The 21,913-nt window shown below is 39.6% G+C and overlaps 1 protein-coding gene across 6 annotated transcripts in view; it reads left to right on the forward strand.

Moving 5' to 3' along the window:
* LOC124636319 (serine/threonine-protein kinase minibrain) overlaps nucleotides 1-21,913 on the forward strand; it is a 112,680-nt gene that overhangs the window by 1,237 nt on the left and 89,530 nt on the right. For 2 of the 6 annotated variants that reach the window (XM_047172360.1, XM_047172361.1), the window contains exons 2-3: nucleotides 12,393-12,571; nucleotides 13,521-13,622. In XM_047172360.1, coding sequence (XP_047028316.1) covers nucleotides 12,393-12,571; nucleotides 13,521-13,622 — 281 coding nt within the window. Of the gene's footprint in view, nucleotides 1-7,793; nucleotides 8,218-12,392; nucleotides 12,572-13,520; nucleotides 13,623-21,913 lie in introns of those variants that run through there. The other 4 variants (XM_047172364.1, XM_047172363.1, XM_047172362.1 and 1 more) reach the window with 3 other exon arrangements.

Genomic DNA, 21,913 nt, shown 5'->3' on the forward strand with positions numbered 1-21,913 from the left:
CCTTTAGCTAGGCTGGAATGTAGCATTTTTCATTAGTCACAGACAATTTTCCCATCACACTCATGTAACATCCATAGGGTAGTTATATGTATTGAGTTAGAAGTACCCAGAGTCCTGTATTTTAGCAAAATATTGAACTCGGATGAGTTAGTCCTCTACAAGATGCATGTTGACTTAGTAAGAATACCTCTTTGATTACATTAATCTTAGGAAAGTTTTAAAATTGTCTACAGTAAACATTGTTTTATGGAAATTGTGGCTCGTAATCCCAGTCCTGTAATGCCTGTAAGTAATAAGAATCGAACCTGTCGCAAATTAGTACTTGAGCTTAATAACCAGTTTCCGAAGTATATTTTACTATGTTAATTCTCGTAGCTTTATGGTTAGAACCCTTTTGATTTAACCCTAGCCTGCAACAAGCCATGTGGATGAAATCACATAGCCCTTTGATTCAATGGACATAACACAATTTTCCATGTTATGACCTCCTTTAATGGCATAACAGGCTAAACAAATGCAGGTGAATAAAGCCCTATGGGTGAACATTGTTGAGTGCACACAGCCCTCTCTGACCCACCTGTAGGGGCATCCTGCCCTACATACCTTTGACCCCACACTTTGATTCAATATTATGTGTTCTTGTAATATTTGCTAATAAAATTTGTATGTTTAAATCCTATATACCTCACATAGTATAAATCCATAATTTGTAAAATATCATTTATATTGTTTATGTGACATTCTCACTTCCAGCTGCACTGAAATCAGCTTAAAAATGTACTTGTGTGGTTGTATATGGACTAAAAAAAGACTTCTTTCAACGTGTATCAGTAATCAGAAAAAAAACATCATCATAAAGTAACTTATCCCTGTGACCAAATTAGATACAAATAACCTGACAACAGTTTATTTTTACATGGTAAATATTAGATTGTTTTATGACATAATTTGTACTTTATTTTGGGGCGAATTATGATCGGTCCATGTACCCCGACCCTAAAACTGTTTAACGCGGCGTCGACCTCCCCAACCTTTAACCTAATTCGATGTTCAACCCTCGCAGATGGGCGCTTAGTGCTTGCATTGATGCTTTTATTATACCTATAACACCAATTCACTTCTTGAGTGACAACATATCAAGCGCATCGATCGGACATATCGATTGAGTGAATCACTTCATTTGACGCTTTTTGTTTACTTACGTGTTGGAGCACGCGCAATAACAATATTCAGTTATTGCAGTATAATGAATTCTGTAATTAAATAACGATATCTGTAACATCAAACAGCAGTTTTGTCAGTATGATGACCCGCTTTAAAGTCGGTAACACCTATATTTTATTCGACTTTCCGGTGGTGATGCCCGCGACTATCGCCGCCCACGCTCTTGGCACTCTACTGGAGATCGCTGCATTTGCCAGTTCTAAATAACACCAAGACTGCTCTTAATACCCAGTTTCTGGGAAAATCGGGACATGCTACCCTGATTGAAATTAAACTTTATGATCAATAAATTGCATTTCGAATTATGTTTATCTGTCATTGCAGATTGCAACGAAGCCAAAATAAATAATATGCCGATGCTACGGTTAGCCCTAGCTAAGGCTATGTACAATATTTCGATTACGTTACAAAAAAAAAAAGTAACTTAGGTACTTGACCCACCTTGGCTGGCAACTGTTGGCATTGTTTATAGGTGAACGTTCTTTGTAAATAATCATCAGGGATTTCAGAGAAGCCGTTTGCCTAAATGCAAAATCTCCCTTGCTTATACGGATAAGGATGAAGACTTCAGATAAATTTGCTAACAACCTATTTGAGATTCATGAATGCGAAATAAAACATGCTAATTTATCTCAGAATGTTTGAGGAAACAACATTTTGTAGGATAAATTAGAAGGAGAGAAATTCGTCTCGTGACATAAACATGTAAAAAGAAAAGTGGACAGAGACTCGTTGTATTAAAAAAAAATCTGGGGTACTGAAATGTCGATGGAAATTGTAAAGCGGTGGTCGGGCCGCAGCTTGGGATCCGAGTGCCAAATATTTACGGCGGTCGTTTGTGCCGGAACCATCGGCGTTCTCGCATTTTTTCCGCCGCGATCAACTTTCATTCACTGTCTGAAAGCTGTTGCTACGCGGATGCTGGCCTCACGGTGCGCTGTCATTAAAACCAAACGCTCGTGCACCGCCGTCATGTAGATGATATCGTGTTGTTTGGAAAGTGGTCGCTTACAAGACTTACATTATTTAGTTTTGTACTTTGTGCCGATACCGCCTCGGTGTTTACAACACCACGGGAATATATTACAACCAGATTGTGATCTGAAACAGTAAAATTGTAATATTGCTAAGTAGTCGGGCAAGTCATAAAGATCTGAGAAGAATTTCCATAACTTTTAAACGTTATGTTTAACTGTTGAATTGAACGGTATCTCCGGAGTACGAAAACTATAAAAAATGTGTTCACATGATAACGAAGCCGATTGCTAACCAGTTACTTACACGTTGGTGGGAGCGAAGTCGGCCCGCCTCGCGAGTCACGCCGGCCGGTGAATGGTCACCTTTCTCCGACACACAGTCTAGACGACTTCGTTACGACCCGTGAATGAATTTCACATCGGAATGCGGAACGACGATTTATCGCCCCCCACCAAAATTGTCTGTACGCATTGTAGGTGAAATGATTTCAAATAATTAGAAGTTTCTTAGGTCAGAAGTCGTTTAAATAACTACTGGGGCTCTGAGTTGATAAAATTCAGAACACTAAACTTAAAGCGATTGTTCTGAACGAGAAACTAGTTTTTCGATTACTTTTATTCCAATACTGATATAAAAACACAATTAATATGACTAATTACGAAACATTTCCGACAATACACTCAGTTAAAATGTCAGAGTTCAATAACAAGTCGCTCGGGGTAGTATTTCATACATGGCAGCCGAGGACAATACGCGGCCAGCGTGGGCAAATGTGTGTGGGCATTCTGGTACCTTATGCAAATGATTAAGATTTCACCGGGCGGGCCAGTGATCGCGCCCCATTATTTTCTGCGACCACGATTTCATTGCGCGCTAACTAGGTATTAACATTTTAATTGGATAAAATCTCGCTAAACACTACGCATACAGCCAGCGGTGTCTTACGATCAAATATCCATCGTCAACAATTTAAAAAGTATGTGTTTATAAGCTCTTTAGAAAGTGTACTCGATATCAATAAGCTAAAATCTGAAAGTATTATGTACACGCTACTTCTTGTCAGTGGTTTATTGTAAGGAAAAAATTAAGTATTTTTATTATAAGCATGATACGAAGTTGACGAAGCGTGATGGAGTCAGCCCTAAAGTGCCCCTCGGTGTCATCGACCGATGGCTAAGGTTTTTGCGCGTCCAACGGTGCTGTTATTTTAATAATTGAATGAGTATGGAAAGCATCAAGACTTAACGGTAACTGGATGAGTGTGTGACGTCTGATGATAGGCCGATTTTTTGTCTAAATACTGTAAGTACTAACTTCAATATCGGAAACGAACGACTTATTTACAAAGTGATATAAGTTACTAAGAAAATCTTAGTCTTAATTACCTAAAATAATTAAATACATTATTTTACACCAACCTAGCTGATTATAATCTGTTTATCCAACAGTGCCAACTGTGACACGTAGTTATTTATTTTGCGACCTTCACACTCGAGTGTTCATTGCCCTTAGCACGACTTCCTGTTTGAGACCTTTCAAGACGAGGACACGGTGGACCACACAGTCCAGGTGTGCCCCGCATGGGAAGGGCACCGCCGGGTCCTCGTCGAGGCTTTGGGCGGCGGCGACCTCTCGCGTCCGGCCCTGGTTCAGGCCATGGTCCGGGGCGAGAGGGAATGGGATGCCGTCGCCTCCTTCTGCGAAGCGGTCATGCTCGAGAAGGAGGAGGCGGAACGCCAGAGAGTTCGCACCTCTCATCCCGGCCGCCGCGCTGGACCAGGTAGACACCATGGGCGCCGGGTGTCGCGAGATGACTCCCGGCCACCGTAGGCGTGGGTCTGTGGGCGGTGAGTTCGGGTGGCTCATCGTCCCTCTGTCTTCCTAGACGACAGACCCGTGTCGACGGCGCGCGTTGTTCCACGCGCTCCTCAAAGAGACGTCAGCAACCCCAGCGGGGCCCAGCAGGGCCAAGGCCTGCCGGGGCTGCGGGTTGTTCGAAAGAGATACCGCGGCCCTGGTACATAAAAGGCCTATGACGGAACACGACGATTTTAGTCAGTAAGAGTCTGACACTCCCTCACCGCTGCTAACCCACAGCGGGAGGGGTCATTTGATGATTTTACGTCGATAAAAAAAAAAAAAAAAAAAAAAAGACCTTTCAAGACCAAACAAAATTGATCGTCATTTAACGGATATCAGAAAGCAGTTGGTATATTAGTTACATGGGGGTTGATTTGAATTAATTCCTTAAATATGTCATGCCCTTAAAATCTAAAAACAATGTTTGATTGTACTATTTCTTGAAGATGTGGCTGTGTTGTAGTATGTTATTTGGAATTATTACGTTTATTATGAACGAACAATGAGTAATGCCGATTCCGGTGTCCGTTTTGGTGGTGTTGCGCATCCCCATCGGGCCCCAGCGTCGTTGACCGCCGACGGTTTTTGCACATCGACGCCGCAACGGTGGCCGCTTGCACAATCTAGAACGACACACTTATCTCGTTCGGATGCTGGACAATGGTCTGCGTCTTGAGATCTTAAGTAAATTGTTCGCCGAATATCTATGACTCATTCCATCTTTGGTATTCAGGTACTACTTCCTTGTTTCAAAGGTCTGCTATTCTATTAGACTTCGAATTCGATTAAATATTTTGCAACTTGCTAATCAGCTGGTTCACGACTTCGGTTAATTAAGATGGGTGCAGTTTCTAATACAGCAAGTAATTTAAAACATACCTCCGCTTTAGCTCTTTGAATCAAAGCGAATCCTTTAGGAACATGCTTCTTAGAAATAAGGCTACATTTACCTTCATAAATACATTTCTGGTGGGTTAATGCTGCGGATTCAGGTTTAATTAATATTTATCAACGTAAATAATAATATCAGCTGGCGTAACAACAAAGCGGAGAATCAACCACGGCCGAGCTCAAACGAAAGTTAATTAAAAATAATCGGTGTTATTGTTTCCGACAATCTTTATCTTGTTTGACAGACAAATTGAGGAAATCGCGCTAAATGATTCGTTGGGATTTACGAGTTGAAAACAATTGAGTGAACTGTAAAAGACCCTTCATTCACGAAAGATTAGCCGAACCGAACGAACCGCACGCGTTTTGGTAAATATTCAACTCCACTGCTGAACAGCTGTTGATCCTAATTACACAGGAGGCGTGTTTAATTCATTAATCTTTGACGTAAATCCTTTTGTGGGAATAGTCGTATAATATCACTACGTATTTTCACGGTCTTGTTCCATTTTTAGGACGGACAAACCAACATCAATATTAAGGCTCTAACTGTCGGGTTGTTTACTCTGTTGCCACTCAGTCGCGCGGTCGCTTTTCCTTACAACAATCGACTTTATCGAGGAGAATAAAATATAAACAACTTATTCGAAAACGTGCCAAATGTCGCTGACAAGTCAAGTTCAACAACATTTGTTTAGATTTGGGGTCCGATCCGTTGCTTAGTTATCGATAAGATAATATACAAGCGTGTATTGCTTCCTTGTATCTCGCTTTTCTAGTGTTGTGTCCACACTCAGTGCGTTTGCGCCGCGTCCTTTGCTTTCGGCAAGAAACAGAAAGAGATAACACGACAAAGGAAAACGTTTGGCTATGTGTGGTTCGAGCGTGAGGCAATAACGGCGCGGGCGCGGTGTTTTCGCGCACGTTTCGCCCCCGCGCGGGCCCCGGGTGAACGGCCAGACAGGCGGGCGGCCGGCCGTTAAACCTGCCTTGGACCCGTCCTGTGGCCTCGAAGGCTTAGCGTGCTAACATCTGCAGTGTGCCGCGGTTGCTACACCGCTGGCTGCCGACGACGTCTCTGACTATTTCACGCGATGACATCGCAATTTTTTTTTTAATAAGTGACATCCTTGAACACTGACCTTTGCCCCTCATTACATTTGCAATTTGTAAATATGCATATTTCCAAAAAGTTTTTTTTTATTATTCATGAAGTGCTTTTGGAACAAACTCGAAATCTCTTGAATAAAAATTACTTAATTAGCACCAAATGAGGTTCCTTAACAGCAGTGTAAAAACTAATCAATTATATTTTATGCATTTTTTTTGCACTGTTGTGTTTTAAGCTGTCCATTTCAACTGCGTTGACAACTTGACACATACGTTATTAACTTTATGAAATGCCCCCAAGACAGTTGGTTGAATTTACTTTTAAAACTCTTCGAAAACGAATGGCAGAGACGAAAAGGACAATATTAGGTATTACATTCCAACATTTCTATTTACATTGCGACCCGGAAAATTATAGGAAGGTCGTGTAGCCTTATGTGCGTAATAGTTCCTTACATCACCAAATATCAGTCATCATTCGTAGAGAATCTGTCCCAGTCAAGTTTCAAAATTGTGTAGCTATAAAAAGGATGTTAAAATGTCATGATATAAAAAATATTACGATCACAATATGACGTCCCCTTTTGTTATCGCACACTTCACTAAATGGGTCACATTCTGATGCATTCGATTCTATTTTCCTCTCGGGCCGAGCGTGCGGGCCAAGGTGATGTTTATGCGACGTGCCCGCCGACCCTGCCACTATGAAAATCTACTGGATGCATTATTCTTCTGCCTAAGTGCTTAATAGAATACTCACTGAATAATTCACAAGTTGAAGACGGCTAATAAAAGCGTGCTCGACAAGACGGTGGCGGTCGATATGTAAAGAGATGAGATCTATTCAGGAATAATATCGTGGTTGTTTACGGTGCGGCTCTCGGTTGGATTGCGTCGCAACGGTCTCTAGTTTGCCCGCAGCTCAGACGGACGCGATGGGGGGACACAGGTGGGATGGAGCGAACGTCTGCGTCGGTGCTTTTTCATTCTTTGTTTGCGTCGAGGATTTGCATACAATCGGAGAAATTGCGTGGCTGGCAGCAGTCGAGAAAAAAGGAATTTGTGTAGTTTTATGCATATGAGTGTTCGAGGTGCGGGTCCTGCGCTTTTTACCCTAATACATCAAAGATATTTTTGAGTAATCGCCAAAATTTCACTGCGAGCGAAAACCGTATTCATTTCAGATAATTTCCGTTCAAAGTTCCTAATGCCAAGACACAAATTAATATGGGCAATAGGCATTTTTCTGCACGGATTTAGTGTACGGGACCACCACTACAGATGACTGCATGTAATGAAAACTGCAGAAAAAGCAAGGTGATCAGGATACTTTGGTAGTCATTGTTATGTTCCATAATTACTCTTTCGGTTAGGTAATTTTCAACTTAAAAGGGGCACAACCCATCGAACCTCTTAAAAATGGAACAGTCCCATTCTGAATAGTTTGTTGTTCTATTGACTTAGAGAATGAGTAACCAGTCAGGATATAAAAACGCTATGTTAAATGAAACTAGCAAATTGTTTAAACACTTGACGAAGTATCAAGTGTTCAAAGTGTAACTTCACTTAGCAATAATTTCTCGACATGGAGATTTGATAGTAAATCGTTCACCGATAAGCACGGCGCGGTCGGTCGGTCAGTGTATAGTTTACCGACGCGTTTGTCATCTGAATCACGTGGCCTTCCGTTCGGTTATTACTAGCAAGCATTGGTTTCGCGCGTTAGTTGTGGCGGGCTGGCCGCGCCGACATAGCGTCCTTATCGGCGGAGACGCGAAGTGCGCATCAACAGCGCCACGTGTATAAACATTGTTTCACAACAATAACACGCGGGTGACGCGGACAAGGACGCCCGACGACGATGCCGGCCCACCGCTCACCGACACATTGATTGTTTAACAACTACGTTCTGTGCTCATCCACAACCAAATAATCAGTGTTCACAGTTTTACACGGGGAAAAAACAAGATGAGCGCGTTCACTTGTTTGCGTCCACTCCGGACGAGGATTTCTTACGATGTTTGGCTTGCTCAAGTGCTACTTTGTGACTTAAAACGCTAATTTAGTGTTGTTTTCGTGTAGTGAAATTTATTTACAATTTAGTATAGTGTTGTGTAGTGATGGATACCTATTACGGAAGCGAACCTGGCAACAGTAAGTTCCATATTGTTACCGTGCATAGTTCCCCGAGTGGCATTGCTACCAGTAATGCGTCAAGGAGATCGCCTTAATGGATTCCTCGAAGTCTCGACTCGAGAACTGCGCAGTTACATCGAACTACGATCGGCCATATATTTTACTTAAACTTCCATGACACGGTTTTAATCTGACCTTGTACTTAATAATACTAAATTAAAGTTCTCACTGGGCCCACAATAAATTGATTTGCAGTTCACTGCAGTGTCAGATATTCCAATATTGACCAGTTTATTGTTATTCTCTTCTAAAGAACAAAATCAAACTTGACTTTTAACTATCACATCATTTCCTAGTTTATAATCACAAGACTGATGTAATCTACCCAATACAATTAATTTTAAAGCGATATGCGTTTGTTTTTGGTTGCTATCCAGGCGATAGATATCAATTGAGTATAAAACTTAATTAAAACAATGCTATAGTATAGTGTGTAGACATAGGCGTTAAATTAATTTACACTGAAAATTGCGATTGCGGTTCGTAAACAGCGAACGCTGGCATCTTGCACCTCCCACGCCAATCTACCGGAGACTAGTCACATTCCTGACATACCTACCACAGGTTGTCGGCCGGCACCGCGGCCGGTTCCGAACGTTTGCAGCACCGCGATGACGTAGCGCGTCTCCGGCCGTTCGTAGGTCCGATGTCTTGATCACATACAGCCTTTCTACACTTCCCTTCGCGCTTCCATAATCTGATCTCCAAGGGGGAATATGACCTTGTCGCAGAGCTCTATATACCCTGGACGCTTTTACTGCACTATTTAAATGCAAACTTGTTATAATGTCACCGATCGTCATCGCTCGGGTACAGAAATCGCGTGCGCTTTCGCCGCGTGCCGCCTTTCTACGCCGAATTGTCATATGGTCCTAATGTATTTATCGTTTGTGTCATGAAAGGGAAACGGCGTTGTGCCATTTTGTCATTGGCAGAAAATTAAATTGAAAAATATGTGTATTGTACTGGGGCGTGGGAAGAAAATGAATTTGTCAGGGTATCGTATTTTATTGTTGTTTTGAGATGAACATGCTTGACAAAGAGTAATACATTTATTAGATGTTCCGTCGTTTCAGTACGGAACTAAGAATGTTTGTAATGCTAATAGGCGGATGCGGCCTTATTTTCAATCGGAGCGGAGTCGTACATCCATTCATCTGAGCGTCCGGAGAGTTGAGTTATCCGGATGTAGATAATTTTAACATATTTATGTATGCCACGAGAATGTTATTGGTTTAACGATTCAGTCATACGTCTTCGAAGATGTATTCTATTGACAACTGATTGCTAGTCTTTCCATGTTCGATCAAGCGCTAGCCAACATGAATACTATATTGTCGTTATTTCATTAGAAACAGGTCGCATTATAATTTATTGTGGATAAACTATAAGAGCTTCAGTCCTAAAATCTCATTTAATAAACTCGACATTACCACGGATAAGATTTAATATAACCAATTAAAGAGATGAGACAAGTTACTTATCACAGTTATGACTTCAATCTTGGCTGTCCGTCAATGTAGCAGACTTTACCAACCAGTAGTTCTCGACACTGCACTCCTCAGAAATGAAGGACATTAGATCGTCTACATATAGTTTTGAATTCACCACACCACCAATTACACAGTAAACATAATGATTTTACAAATAAATAAATTGACCCTTGACCCCAATGCACACTTTATCCTTCACGTGTTTTTATTTCTGCATTATACAAACACATGTTTATTTGCACCTTGTCAGACAAACACCCGAGTTCGCAAAACCATTCTCGCACACAACAGTACCACATTTCACAATAAACTACGCAGTTGCATGCTCGCTGATGCACATGTGTGTGTGACGATAACACAACGAATGCGCGTGCACATACGTACTTGATAATAGGTCTGATAGCCTACCAATATTGACGCTACCTCTGTTTGATCGAGTGGTTTTTTTATATCGGTTTATTTAATTTATTTTTTGTTATAAACATTTTCAGTTTAGAAGGATCAATCGGACCACCTAATATTACTTCTCCTTTTTTCTGATCTTGCAAGTTTCCAAGGAGTAATTAATATAACAACAGTAACAAGATGACAGGTTATGTTTCCTCTTCAATAACTTCTTTCAGACATCCTCACTAGCCTGATGTTCTGATGAAAAATTATTTGAATCAGGATCATTTCGAGAATCACTTCTTTTTGAATTTGATCCATATTCCAGTTCCAGTAAACAGTAAAATTGCTATAGAAAAACCTCAGTTTATAAACATGCTTCAAGAGCTCATTATTTGTATAGAAATTTGATTTTTTTTTTCAAAAAAAAAAAATGGCTTCAGAAATTAGGTCCAATTTAAATAGATACCTTTGTACGTAATATGAACTTGTGAGACGTTCAACAAACTTTTCGCTCACAAAAGTACCTAGCGAGCCTCGAACGTCGCTGTTTTATTATGAAATGTCACGTCGTACCAGACGGTACATAAATAAGACTAAATTAACTTGTCTGCGACCTCTGGATTTAACACGATAAAGTTCATATTCACACCTTGGATTACATGTTCAATCGAATCCCGTTCATCCAACAATTTATATTGAAACAAAAGTTTATTATATTAAAGTCTCTCTTTAAGTACAACCCATTCTTAACATTTCCATTTCAAATCGACCGAGGACACTTTAAGATGTTTTATTTTATTAGGTGATTTAATTTTATGGATTGAAATGATTTTTTTATTGCGAGAAGACGTTCATGATCGAAATTTACGGCCATTAAGACTCGAATTAGTCGAGTAATTTTGTAAGAAGCTGCTCTGAAGTTAGTAATTCCTGAAGGAAGTGACATTCTTACATTTAAGTGTATACTTTCAATATTTCATCAGCAGTCTTTATTAATTATTTTACTGGTTTTAGGATCATGCTTCTGTGACTGAAACTTCCATGTAAGAATACTTTGTCATTTTGGACAACAGATCAAAAGAATTTTAAGATAAAAAGTAAGAAAAAACAGCAGCGATCTCGCAGCAAGTTTCAGACATGTAAACATCCCCGTGAGGACGATGTGAGAACTTCGGTGATACGATACTTAGGGAGTTGTTCTACGGCTTGTAGGAACAAAACGTTCTTGCTCACCCTCGGATGCGACCAAACATCTTATTTACTTTTGCTATTTTAAGATTCAATAACAAAAACATATTCCATGCTAAATGTCTCAAGATAAATTAATGTAGATTCCATTCCCACAATATTTCCAAATTATCCCATCGCTAATAATATCGATTTCAAACGTATTACCATAAACGCAGAGATGACGTCTACCTCTATAGTCCGTGGAACAAGTCAATCCGGAATGATTCATTCACCTTTAACATACCTACGAAGTTTTGGATCCGGCAGCATGTGGGCGGCAATCAGGTGAATAAAGCATGTTCACACGGCAATTTGAGCTATTACGATACCCCAGATTGATTGAGATGCGACGCCCGCGCCGTCTACCGAACTAATAATGACTAACTTTAATACGGGTTTTTATCGAATTATCGCCATGAATCTCCGACGAATAGATCTCTCTCGGTTTATTCAAATTTTAATAACACCGATTATACTAAATTGAGCAATGGCTTTGATGTTTTTTTTTGTAAGCAAGCATACAATTTGCTGTTAAATATTGAATCCAAAACAACAATTATAATTGTCAATACATAATTATTTTAATCAATTAATTAGGTAGGTACCTACCTGAAAACTCGAGTTTGCACTTCTTGTTCATGACTAGTCAACCCTTTTGTTTGACATAATGTGTTACGGCCAAACATCCAAAGAATTTCCCACCAAAGCAAATACATATTTAATAAAAACATTGCTGTTGATTTATTTATAGAGATTATTATAAATTCAGTATTTATTTTTAGACGAGGAGTAAGTAGGTTCTATTATTTAAAGCGAGTAAGTCTACTACATTAAATAATTTGCCACCTGTTAAGAATTCTTTCAATTCTACGATTTGAAAACTTTTCCGTAAACATTGACTTCATAATCGTTGCAGGGGTGTTCATGATTGATCTTCTCTAAAGTGGTATAGATCTACTGAACAATACTGGTAGAATGAGTAGCATATTATGTGTGTTAAATGTGAGTGTGTTGTTGCAGTGGGCGTGGTTGGCGGCGGCATGCCGGAGGCCGCCGGCGGCGAGCGGCGCCACGTGCCGTTGTACGGGAGACTGGTGGCCGAAGACCAGCTGGCGTCCATGTCCGCGCCCTCAGACATTCAGGTGAGCGCCACTGTGCGCGACCCCCGAGCTTTCTGCTGCTACCATACCCCCGCCCAGGTAAATGATGCACGAGGCAGTTTGGGGGACTAACGTCCTAAACAACAACTAAATTGCTACTCTTACAAATACAGCGAGGATCCCGTGACTAAATCTAGACCTACGCTTCTAAACCCAATTTCATCAGAAGCTAATGCACTTGCATACACTTGGAAGTTTCTTAAACCCGTGACCTCCGCGCGCCACACCTTTTGTTTTATTAAAAGAGCCATTAACCACGCGCGTCTAGACATTACGCGCAAGTAAATAAATTAGTCGGTAAAGTGCCACTAATTACCTACTACAACTAAGTTCTCTTTCACTGAAACACTAGTGATGTATTTAGTTAGCGTTGAATACGAACTGGCATCGATCGATAGATACCCCTCGTCTAGACTGGGTTAATTAATAAATGTGTCCGACTAGTGTTTCTCGCGCGAAAATATTGGCTTTCCTTCTTATTGTCAGAGAGAACATGTTTCAATACAAAACTTTGCTAGATAATCACCGATGTGTGCGGCGAGCACGCCTTGTGACGTTAATAGTCCCGGGACTAATGTATGGTTATTACCGCCAGTGATTGCGTTAGGGATATATTGTAGGTTCGCCTCAGGTGTGAACCAATTGTTCAACATTTTATTGAATAGATGTTTATACAAACCGTCTCGTGTATTAAGACGTCTACATGCGTCTCTTATTTAGCTTCATGAATGTTATGATAATTTTGTATTCTATTCTACCTTTTATGTTGCCTATAATGCCTTTATTTTATAAACTTTTTGAATCAGTTTCGGTGAAAATGTTTGTGCAGATTTCACCTGAACGTGAGTTCAACCACCTATGCTTTGTTTTGTTGTCTGTAGTGTAGTAAAGTCCGAACTGCCTGATACATCCTTAGCTTAAATTGCTTTTTATTTGTTTGCTTTTATCATGTTGGCAAATTAATAATGAATACTTCTCGCTTGCCCAGGCTATGCAGGCCCGAATACCACATCACTTTCGAGACCCCTCGACAGCACCTCTAAGAAAACTCAGCGTAGACCTCATCAAAACCTACAAACACATAAACGAGGTAAGTTAATATTTCACACTTCAATTAATAGGGTAAAGAACCCATTCGACACGTGCTTTATGTTATATCGAATGATATCATATTAGGTACTCGATTGAACAACGAATAACAATCGATCATCGCATCGAATAACATCCGATTGTTCGATTAATCCGGAATTAACCGGTGTCATCTGCGGTTATTAATTTACTTACTCCATGCCATATATGCAACCGCCATTGTTGATTCTCGCTCGAAGCTATTAAACTGCAAGTACTTTCGTAATTATTGTTTACATGTCGCATGCGGAAATTGCTCATCAGCCTTGCATCATGTTTTCATTTTTAAGCCGTTGTTATTTATAATACAGTGTACGTACAGTTCATTGCTACTATTACTGTTTTAAATGTAATCGATTTGATACATCCCACATAGGGCCAGGCCACAACAGTGCGTTGCGGCGTCGCATCGCAAAAACAACATTGCACAGCTATGCGATTAATATGATATGCGTCGTTGATTTTTGCGATGCGACGCCGCAACGCACTGTTGTGGCCTGGCCCATACTGGCAGAGAAGGTGTTACAGGTACATACCACTCGTTGTCAGTTCCGACCTTTTTCGACATCGGTGGGCGAAGCGTTGCTAGGAGGCGGCACGGGGTCGCGTGGGAGCAGATTTATAGCATCGTAAATAAAAAAATTTCAATGAACTACTGACTGCGCTCTTCAATAAAACGGTGACCGGGTTAATTCTGGTGCCATATGAATTTCACGGACTCGGAACTCATTCAAGTCTAATATTACAGTCCTGCACAACTCAGTCTTTGTAACAATGATTTGCAGACTCTTGACTAACGGTTTTCGCAGGTAGTATTTTTATTGTATGGGCAACAACAAAAAAATATAGAAAAAGCTCACCATAAAAACAATAACACGTTCCTGCAAAAACAAACATAAAAACAGAAGGGTTAATGAGTGCAGTAGGAATGTACCACTGCACTGCAAACATGGTGTTTAGAACTCAATCATGTCGTCGCCTGGCGCCCGCACTGCGCAAATGGGTTTCGTTCTGGGAAAACGATTTCCTTGCTACGCAAATGATTTCTTTCCCCATCGATGTCTTATTTACGACGCGCACGAGCATCGCTATTTGACCTTTACAGCCATGTGCACGAAGGATATCTAGAAATAAAACTGTTTTTTATAGCTTCGGGATGACCAGAACTTTGGTGACAATCCTGAAATATTTTTAAATAAAACTGACATCTCCGGAAAATTCTTCGTATGGTAACTCTAAATGCAAGTTAAATTTTCACGGCGGCATTGGTCTCTTGCGCATTATACGCTGCGTCATAGTTTTCCTTTACACGAGCCACAAAATGACGACACAAGAAACGTGGAAAGTTTGACGTAGTGGAAATTGTTTTCTAATAATGTTTTAAGGTGCACTGCTCTTTCCTTTGTCCGCTGCTACTAATTAACTCATTTGATATTCGTACGTTACGCATTTCAAAGTGACAACCTTAGTAGGCTTATCAGAGACTCATTAAATAAATGTTGCAACGGTTCACTGAAATTGCGATTGCAAAGCAATTACTACCGATATTGTCATTGATAGATAAGATCACTAAGAAGTATCACAAAGCCGGCGATATAAAGTAGACGGACCTCACACATTGTATAGAGTTCAATAGATCATAACATGTTACAGTAGTTATTATTCTTACATCTCAGTCTAAAGACTCGCCAACAAAATTTATAGTCTCGTAAATCATGTAATATTCACGTGGAACCAACATTTAAAGCCGTATTAGGATAAAACATTCTATTTAGAGCTGCACACAAAACAAAGCCCGTATTTACGGTCTAAAAATAAACTTTAAATCTGTGTTTACCTCGGGGAGCTATGAATACCTTTATTTTTGTTTTATCTAACTCGATGACAAAGGAGGGGCTGTGATTGTGAACGTCAATCTCTAATGTTCTGACCGTCCAGATTTAAGGCATTGAAAGTGTGCATGTTCAAAGTTTTTTTATGCTTTTTAATTGGTTTTATAAATTGTACTAGCTTTTGTTGGAAAGTTTTATAATCCATTTCCAAACATTTACTACCGGCGTTCTGAAGCGGCGGCAATTAATCTTAGTATACGGGAGACACGTGGTGTCTCCCCTCGCTTTCTATTTATTTTCGGACGCGATTATTAATAGAAAATATTCTATTTGAGTTTGTAAGGTGGTCATTGCCCTATTTGGTGGTGTGTTTACATGGCGCCCTGCCAGATTCGTGACGCGTCTTGTGGGAGTTAAAGGTGCACGGGTATTAGGAGTCTTAGAACTTGCATGCGCTTGGCTACGATAAACTAGGCTAGGAAGCGGAAGATAAAACTGAGACGCTTTTAATCGTTGAATGTTTGGAACAGCACGTTTCTAAAGATCATTGAAATAAAAAGAAAAATATTGCACGCGAATTCCGATTTAAAATTAGATAAGTAAAACTGGCTGGCCACTGATTTTGAATGCATTCTTGGTGTCGTATTGCAGTTTTTTTGCGATACTTTATTATTTTATGTAATATGTTTGCGCAAGTGAAGCCACAGGAGAAAATAGTAGTGCTATTAATGCACGATTTTGTGCTAAATCTGGCCGTTTGTATTGCGCTGTCAATAACGTATAAACAAAGAAATTCCACAATGCTGATGCTAACAGACCAATTTAAGGCCAAGTCTGACGCTGCTGTAATCGTTTTTTGGGTCAAGCGTGTCACATCCCGCCTTTTTTTCCTTTTCTCGGAACTTGATTTCTATTTCCTCTCGGCCTCAACATTTGTTTCTACTTGATGAACGACCAAAACAAACTGAACGCGCTGTTGTAAATTAGACGCAGTTTGTTTCTTTGGCACCAAACAATTTAACCAATAACGATTTGTTTATGCATTCCCTTTTTTCTGAATGTTTTATTGGAACCTTTTCCCATGAACCGTGTAGAAAAAACCGCATAATTAAATAAATAATTGTTAAGTATGTATTCGTCCGTCAGTTAATAATCTTGAATAATAATCAGTGTCTGTCTGTCGGTAGTTGTCTATTAATATCACATTGCGGTTTCGCCGGCGAAGTTATTGGTTTCAAATGACCCAATTGCGTCATGTTTTTTTGCATTCCGCTGACGGACAATAGATTTGTACATTTGCTTTAGTGAAACTCGAATTAACAAGAAAAACATTTGTCAATGTTTCTCTGACACCAATTATGTATTAAGTTTACTTGTACTCTTTCGTAAGTAAATGCAGCTTGTTATTTTGTTTTCACGCATTGTGTAGCTTGGTCGATAAACATCTGCCTACTTATTATTGCAGTGTGCAATATTTTTATCTGAACAGGCATCACTGTCATGAATCAAAACACTAAAGAGTCGGAGAGTGTTACCTAACCGCATACAATAAGTACCTCATCAATACAGTCGCAAATGGAGCATATAACGCTGTGTGAAGCAACGCCTGTCTGCCTGCACTGGATGCAATAGGCGACAATGACTAACGCCTGCGGCCTGTGGGCGAATTTCGCAACGCGCCGACCCGTCGATGCCAATACGAACCGAGTCAAGGAGATAGGCACCGCTTTAAGATCGAAATCTCACTATACAGTTAACCACTGCGGTTGCCTTCTTTTTACCCTTATCTCGAGTCTAGACTGATCGAACTGAGCTACGATTAGATAATAATATACTGATTTCTTCGAATCGTTATTTTATCACATGGTACCTATTGCTTCATCGTTATGACGTGACTATGAAAATACCACAAACCCAAATAAAATTGTGTTCCATAAGAACCTACCGCTAGACAATAGTAAACCCTGGCTGTACTGTCATTTTTGAAAGGCTAATGAATCTGAATACCTACTAATGAGTAAACACTCATAAAAAGTTGGCAAAGCTGTTACATACGCAACGTATGTAATAATTTCCCATCTGTACGCACATGGAATTTGTGTAAAAACCCCGCGTCACGAGCCACGCTTTCGCCCCATGAATATGATCGTGTTGATACGACACGAATGGCAGAGCATCAGCTGTTTGAGTTATCTGCTTGCAATTAATTGCGATATCGCCCATTCATAGCGGCGGTTAGTTTCACAAGAAAGTGTTCTATTCTCTTACATTAAATAATAGTTGGAAGTAAATAGTTTGTGAAGCTATTGTACTACAATTTGTATTTATTATGATGATAAGGCACGTATTTGATAAGATTAGTTACAATGTTGTTTTTGAAGGCTTAATTTTCTAGTTATTTACAAAGAGATTTATTATGGCGGTGGCGCATACTTTGATAATGGCGTACAGGCTTCTTTCTCTAGACTAATCACGAGTACACGTCGAGCAAACAGTGTAATGCAAACGGGCCGACTAAAGTGAGTCAAGGTGAGTGCGCGACGTCACGCTCGTTCTGTTGCCACCCGGATTATTGTACACGAAGCCGGCGCCGGCAGGCCGAGGTGCGGTCTACCTACTCTTACAAACTCTCGCACTGTTTCCATCCACAAGACAATAACGCCCTACTGCCAAAATGAACTCACTTCCATTTACGCGTAGCGCGCAAAACGCTCTGACACCAAATGCTTGCCGACAGATATCTACCACATAACGTGTCACAGTTATTTGTTGTATTTACATTTATATACTTACGTATCTGCTGAAGAAATAGATTAGCTGCACAAAATACTAAACCGTGCCCGTTGACTTAACATTTAATTGTAATTTTCAATAATTAACATTTCCGTATTTCTATAACAACACCTGATTGATTTGTTTCAAGCAGTTTGTACATAAATTTTACATAATATATGAGCAATACCTACATTTCATATTTTAATGATTTTGTTTACATCACGTTTGCGTTAAATATTGATTGGTTATCACGCAATTTGCACTCAAAACAGATTTTACAAATCGATAGGCGATTTGCGAAAAATAAACTGTTTCTGTCACAAAAATAACTTTCTAATTGAAAAGAATTAGAACAACAACATAAATGTTTCGTTACCCTATCTGTGCGGTGCGTAACCGACAGATTGCGTGTTCAAAAACAATGATCGACATTTGTTACCAAAGGCCTGTTACGAAAAAGCGCGTTAAGCATTAAACAATAAAACTATTCGCTGCCGCCCCAAAATATCGCGTCCGACCTGAACCCCCGGTTGCTGTGCGGGTGAACATCGGAATTCCGCCGGGTGGTTGTGGCCAGGCGTCCCTGAAACACCCAGTCGATCGGTGCCAAGGTGTCCGACAGGTTACTAATTGCGTGTTAAAATTTACTTGACATCGCTCAACCTTCGTCATTGACCACTCCGCACAGAGCTGCCTTAGCTGCTAATTTACTGCTGCATACAATAAACACTGAGAGATCTCATGAAGTTGGTCAATGTTCACGATTTACTCGGAAATGTTCACGTTTACGTAGTTTCTCAGGTGGTCCTCTGCTTACAACCTTGTCACAGATAACCCCAATAGCGACGTATTGAAACTTTCGCGGGAATGGGGACGCGGCTTGTCACCGTCGACTGTAGCCGCTTTGTTTAATTAATGAATCGTCGCCCGTTATTTTCTTTCATGAATGTTCGGCCAGTCTAAGTGATCGATTACACAATGTTTCACTTAACCGTTGTACCTATATGGTTTGTCGTTTCAAGAACTTTTGTATGTGGTAAAGATTTGGCAACACGTAAGTTAAAAAAAATGAAGCCTTAATGCTTTGCTGTACTTTTTTATTTAGGTTAGGTACCTAAACTGTAAGATCAATTTTGGCTTTAAACGAGATTTATTTTGGCTTTTACGGAATAGAATTTTGGCTTTACGTTTTTCTATAAAAAAGTAGAACATCTGTTAAATTCCCAGCACTAATAAATAATGGGACAATAGCTTTCTTTACATAAGCACAACAGGCGTGTCGGTAGCACTGTGTTAAAAACTAAACTTCTACATGTGTAACGTAAGTTAACGGTGTTTACTGTGAAATGTATGTCACGCCCATAACCCGTCTGATAATAAAGTGTTTCAAGGAGACGATTAAGTAACTATATGACTTATTATAAACACTTGCTCGCTATCCAATGTAGCGAGAAATCTTGCATCTTATCACTATCAAGATAAAATCTATTTTATTAACTCTCAAAATTAATAATTGCCGTTGACGAGATGTCAATCGGTTGTGTACTTTCTTCAAATTAACGATACGTGAAACCATTACATAAGTATAGCCATCGTCTTAATTTGTATGTTTCGAAGTAAAGGGCCATAAAGTGTAGACGGAACAGCAAAGATAAAACATACAAACTTACAACAGTAATTAAATATACTAATTCAACGCCATAATTTTCTGCGGTTTGCACATGGTAAATTGAAACAAATTGTAGCTTTAATATCACATGATGGAATAAATCATGGGTTATTACATAAAACTAAACAAATACGTCCGGTAGGGCTGCAATAAACAAGATAGGGTTTACCAAGTCATAGGGCTTTATTTTGAAACAACAAAAAAAAAACATCACAATCTGAAAACCTTACTTTGGCGTGATCTTTTCATATGTATACCGCAATGCGTGACAGTCTAGCAAACGAATAGGTGCTCAAAGGTGTTCGTCCTACAGGCTCCCGAAGACTCCTCAATTCTTCCAACACTCTTGACAATGCGAATAATTATTATATTCCACTTCCAGAAATTAACATCTGAAAACAAGCAGCTTTTATTTCACCCCCGAAATAATGTCTTCATTCAATTTCGTGCGAAATATAATTTGTCGTCCCTTAATTAATTTCTAAGTTTGTTGGATATTATTGTGCTGCCACTCGCCGCTAATTATGGATTTTTGTCTCGAGAACAAGGAGAACTTGGCTCTCTAATTTTCATGCAATGCTTGCTAATTTTGAAATATCTGAAACGAAAATTAGACCCTCATAAAATCATTCACTCATTTGTTTTCGGTGATTTATTCGTGTTTCAAGAACAAGTGTAATTTGATATGTGCAATTAAAGTCTCAAATTAATTCAGCCGGCAACTTTTTAATACGCATCTATGTAAATGACGGGAAAAAAAAGCGTTTTTATATAACATTGTGTTACACGTGGCGTTACAAAAGCCTTGTTCTATAATTATGTGTCATTGTGTGCTACAATGTTAAGAATCTCTGGCGCGAAATTGATATGTCGACATAAGGACTATCGCATCAAAGAATGATGATGTATGGGAAAAAATCTGTAAATGAAAAGCCTGTCTGTCATGTAATGCATGTGTATACGGTACTTCGACTTTTCTCCTTCACACAGTAAGCGGCTTTTAGCAGAATGAGGTTTAACCATTTCCCTGCTTAATTGACAGGTCGGTAGCCCATCTCTTATCTGTTCACTACTGTAGATTGACCCATTTCCTTCAAGTTCCTATTGTGTCTATTATTATAGTCTGACTAGCACTTGTCTGGTTTTTCTCTCTTAAATAACAATCCCCGTTTAGTAATTGGATTGTGTCAGGGACGATCGGGCCCAACAGCGTTATAGGTGCCGTTAATGTACAGCCCTAAGTCAGATTAGACGATGTGTTTAGTATGTACTACTAGTCTTTGTTGCTAAGTGAAGATTTCATTATTTGTCACCTTCAAAGAGACTCGGTGGTTAGTAACAATAAAATTAACGACATGTTTGTGGTTTGTAAAATCAAATAGAAACAATACTTGAATGAGGACTAAGCTAAAAATTTTTGTAGCAGTATTTGTTAAACAATAATTCCATGCTAATGAGACTAGACAGACAAGTAATCAGTGTTATTTTCCAATGTAGTATTAGTGTAAGTAGAAGGCATCACAGTACGTACTCTCGTACATCCGTGTAGCGCCGTGCTCGGATGCAGTGCAGGTAATCACGTTTGTACGGTTACCGGCAATTAGCCGCCTCTGTTTTCTAGTTGGCCGTCTCGTGTAACTGCAGCCTGTCGACCGTTGTTGCTGTTTGGCTTTACCACAAAAAAGATACAACATATATTTTTGAATGCCATAGCACCATCGATACCAATACTAATGCAATCCTTTTAAAAGGCAACTTGAAGCGATAAACTTGTTTTATCGAAAGATGTTGCTCTAATATTTTCTGCATAAATATATTTTATCACTGCGCTAAAACGAAGCACTCATTTTGATTGCTAAACAAGACAGTCTAGGACATCAGCGGCCAGTTTTAATAGTGTTGATTTTACGATGATTACATAGTTGCTAATATAAATGTTATCTCGGCGTTTCCCTAATAAAATAAGTCTATTAGTGG

This window comes from Helicoverpa zea, chromosome 14 (assembly GCF_022581195.2).
Source record: "Helicoverpa zea isolate HzStark_Cry1AcR chromosome 14, ilHelZeax1.1, whole genome shotgun sequence".
Classification (NCBI taxonomy): Eukaryota; Metazoa; Arthropoda; class Insecta; order Lepidoptera; family Noctuidae; genus Helicoverpa; species Helicoverpa zea.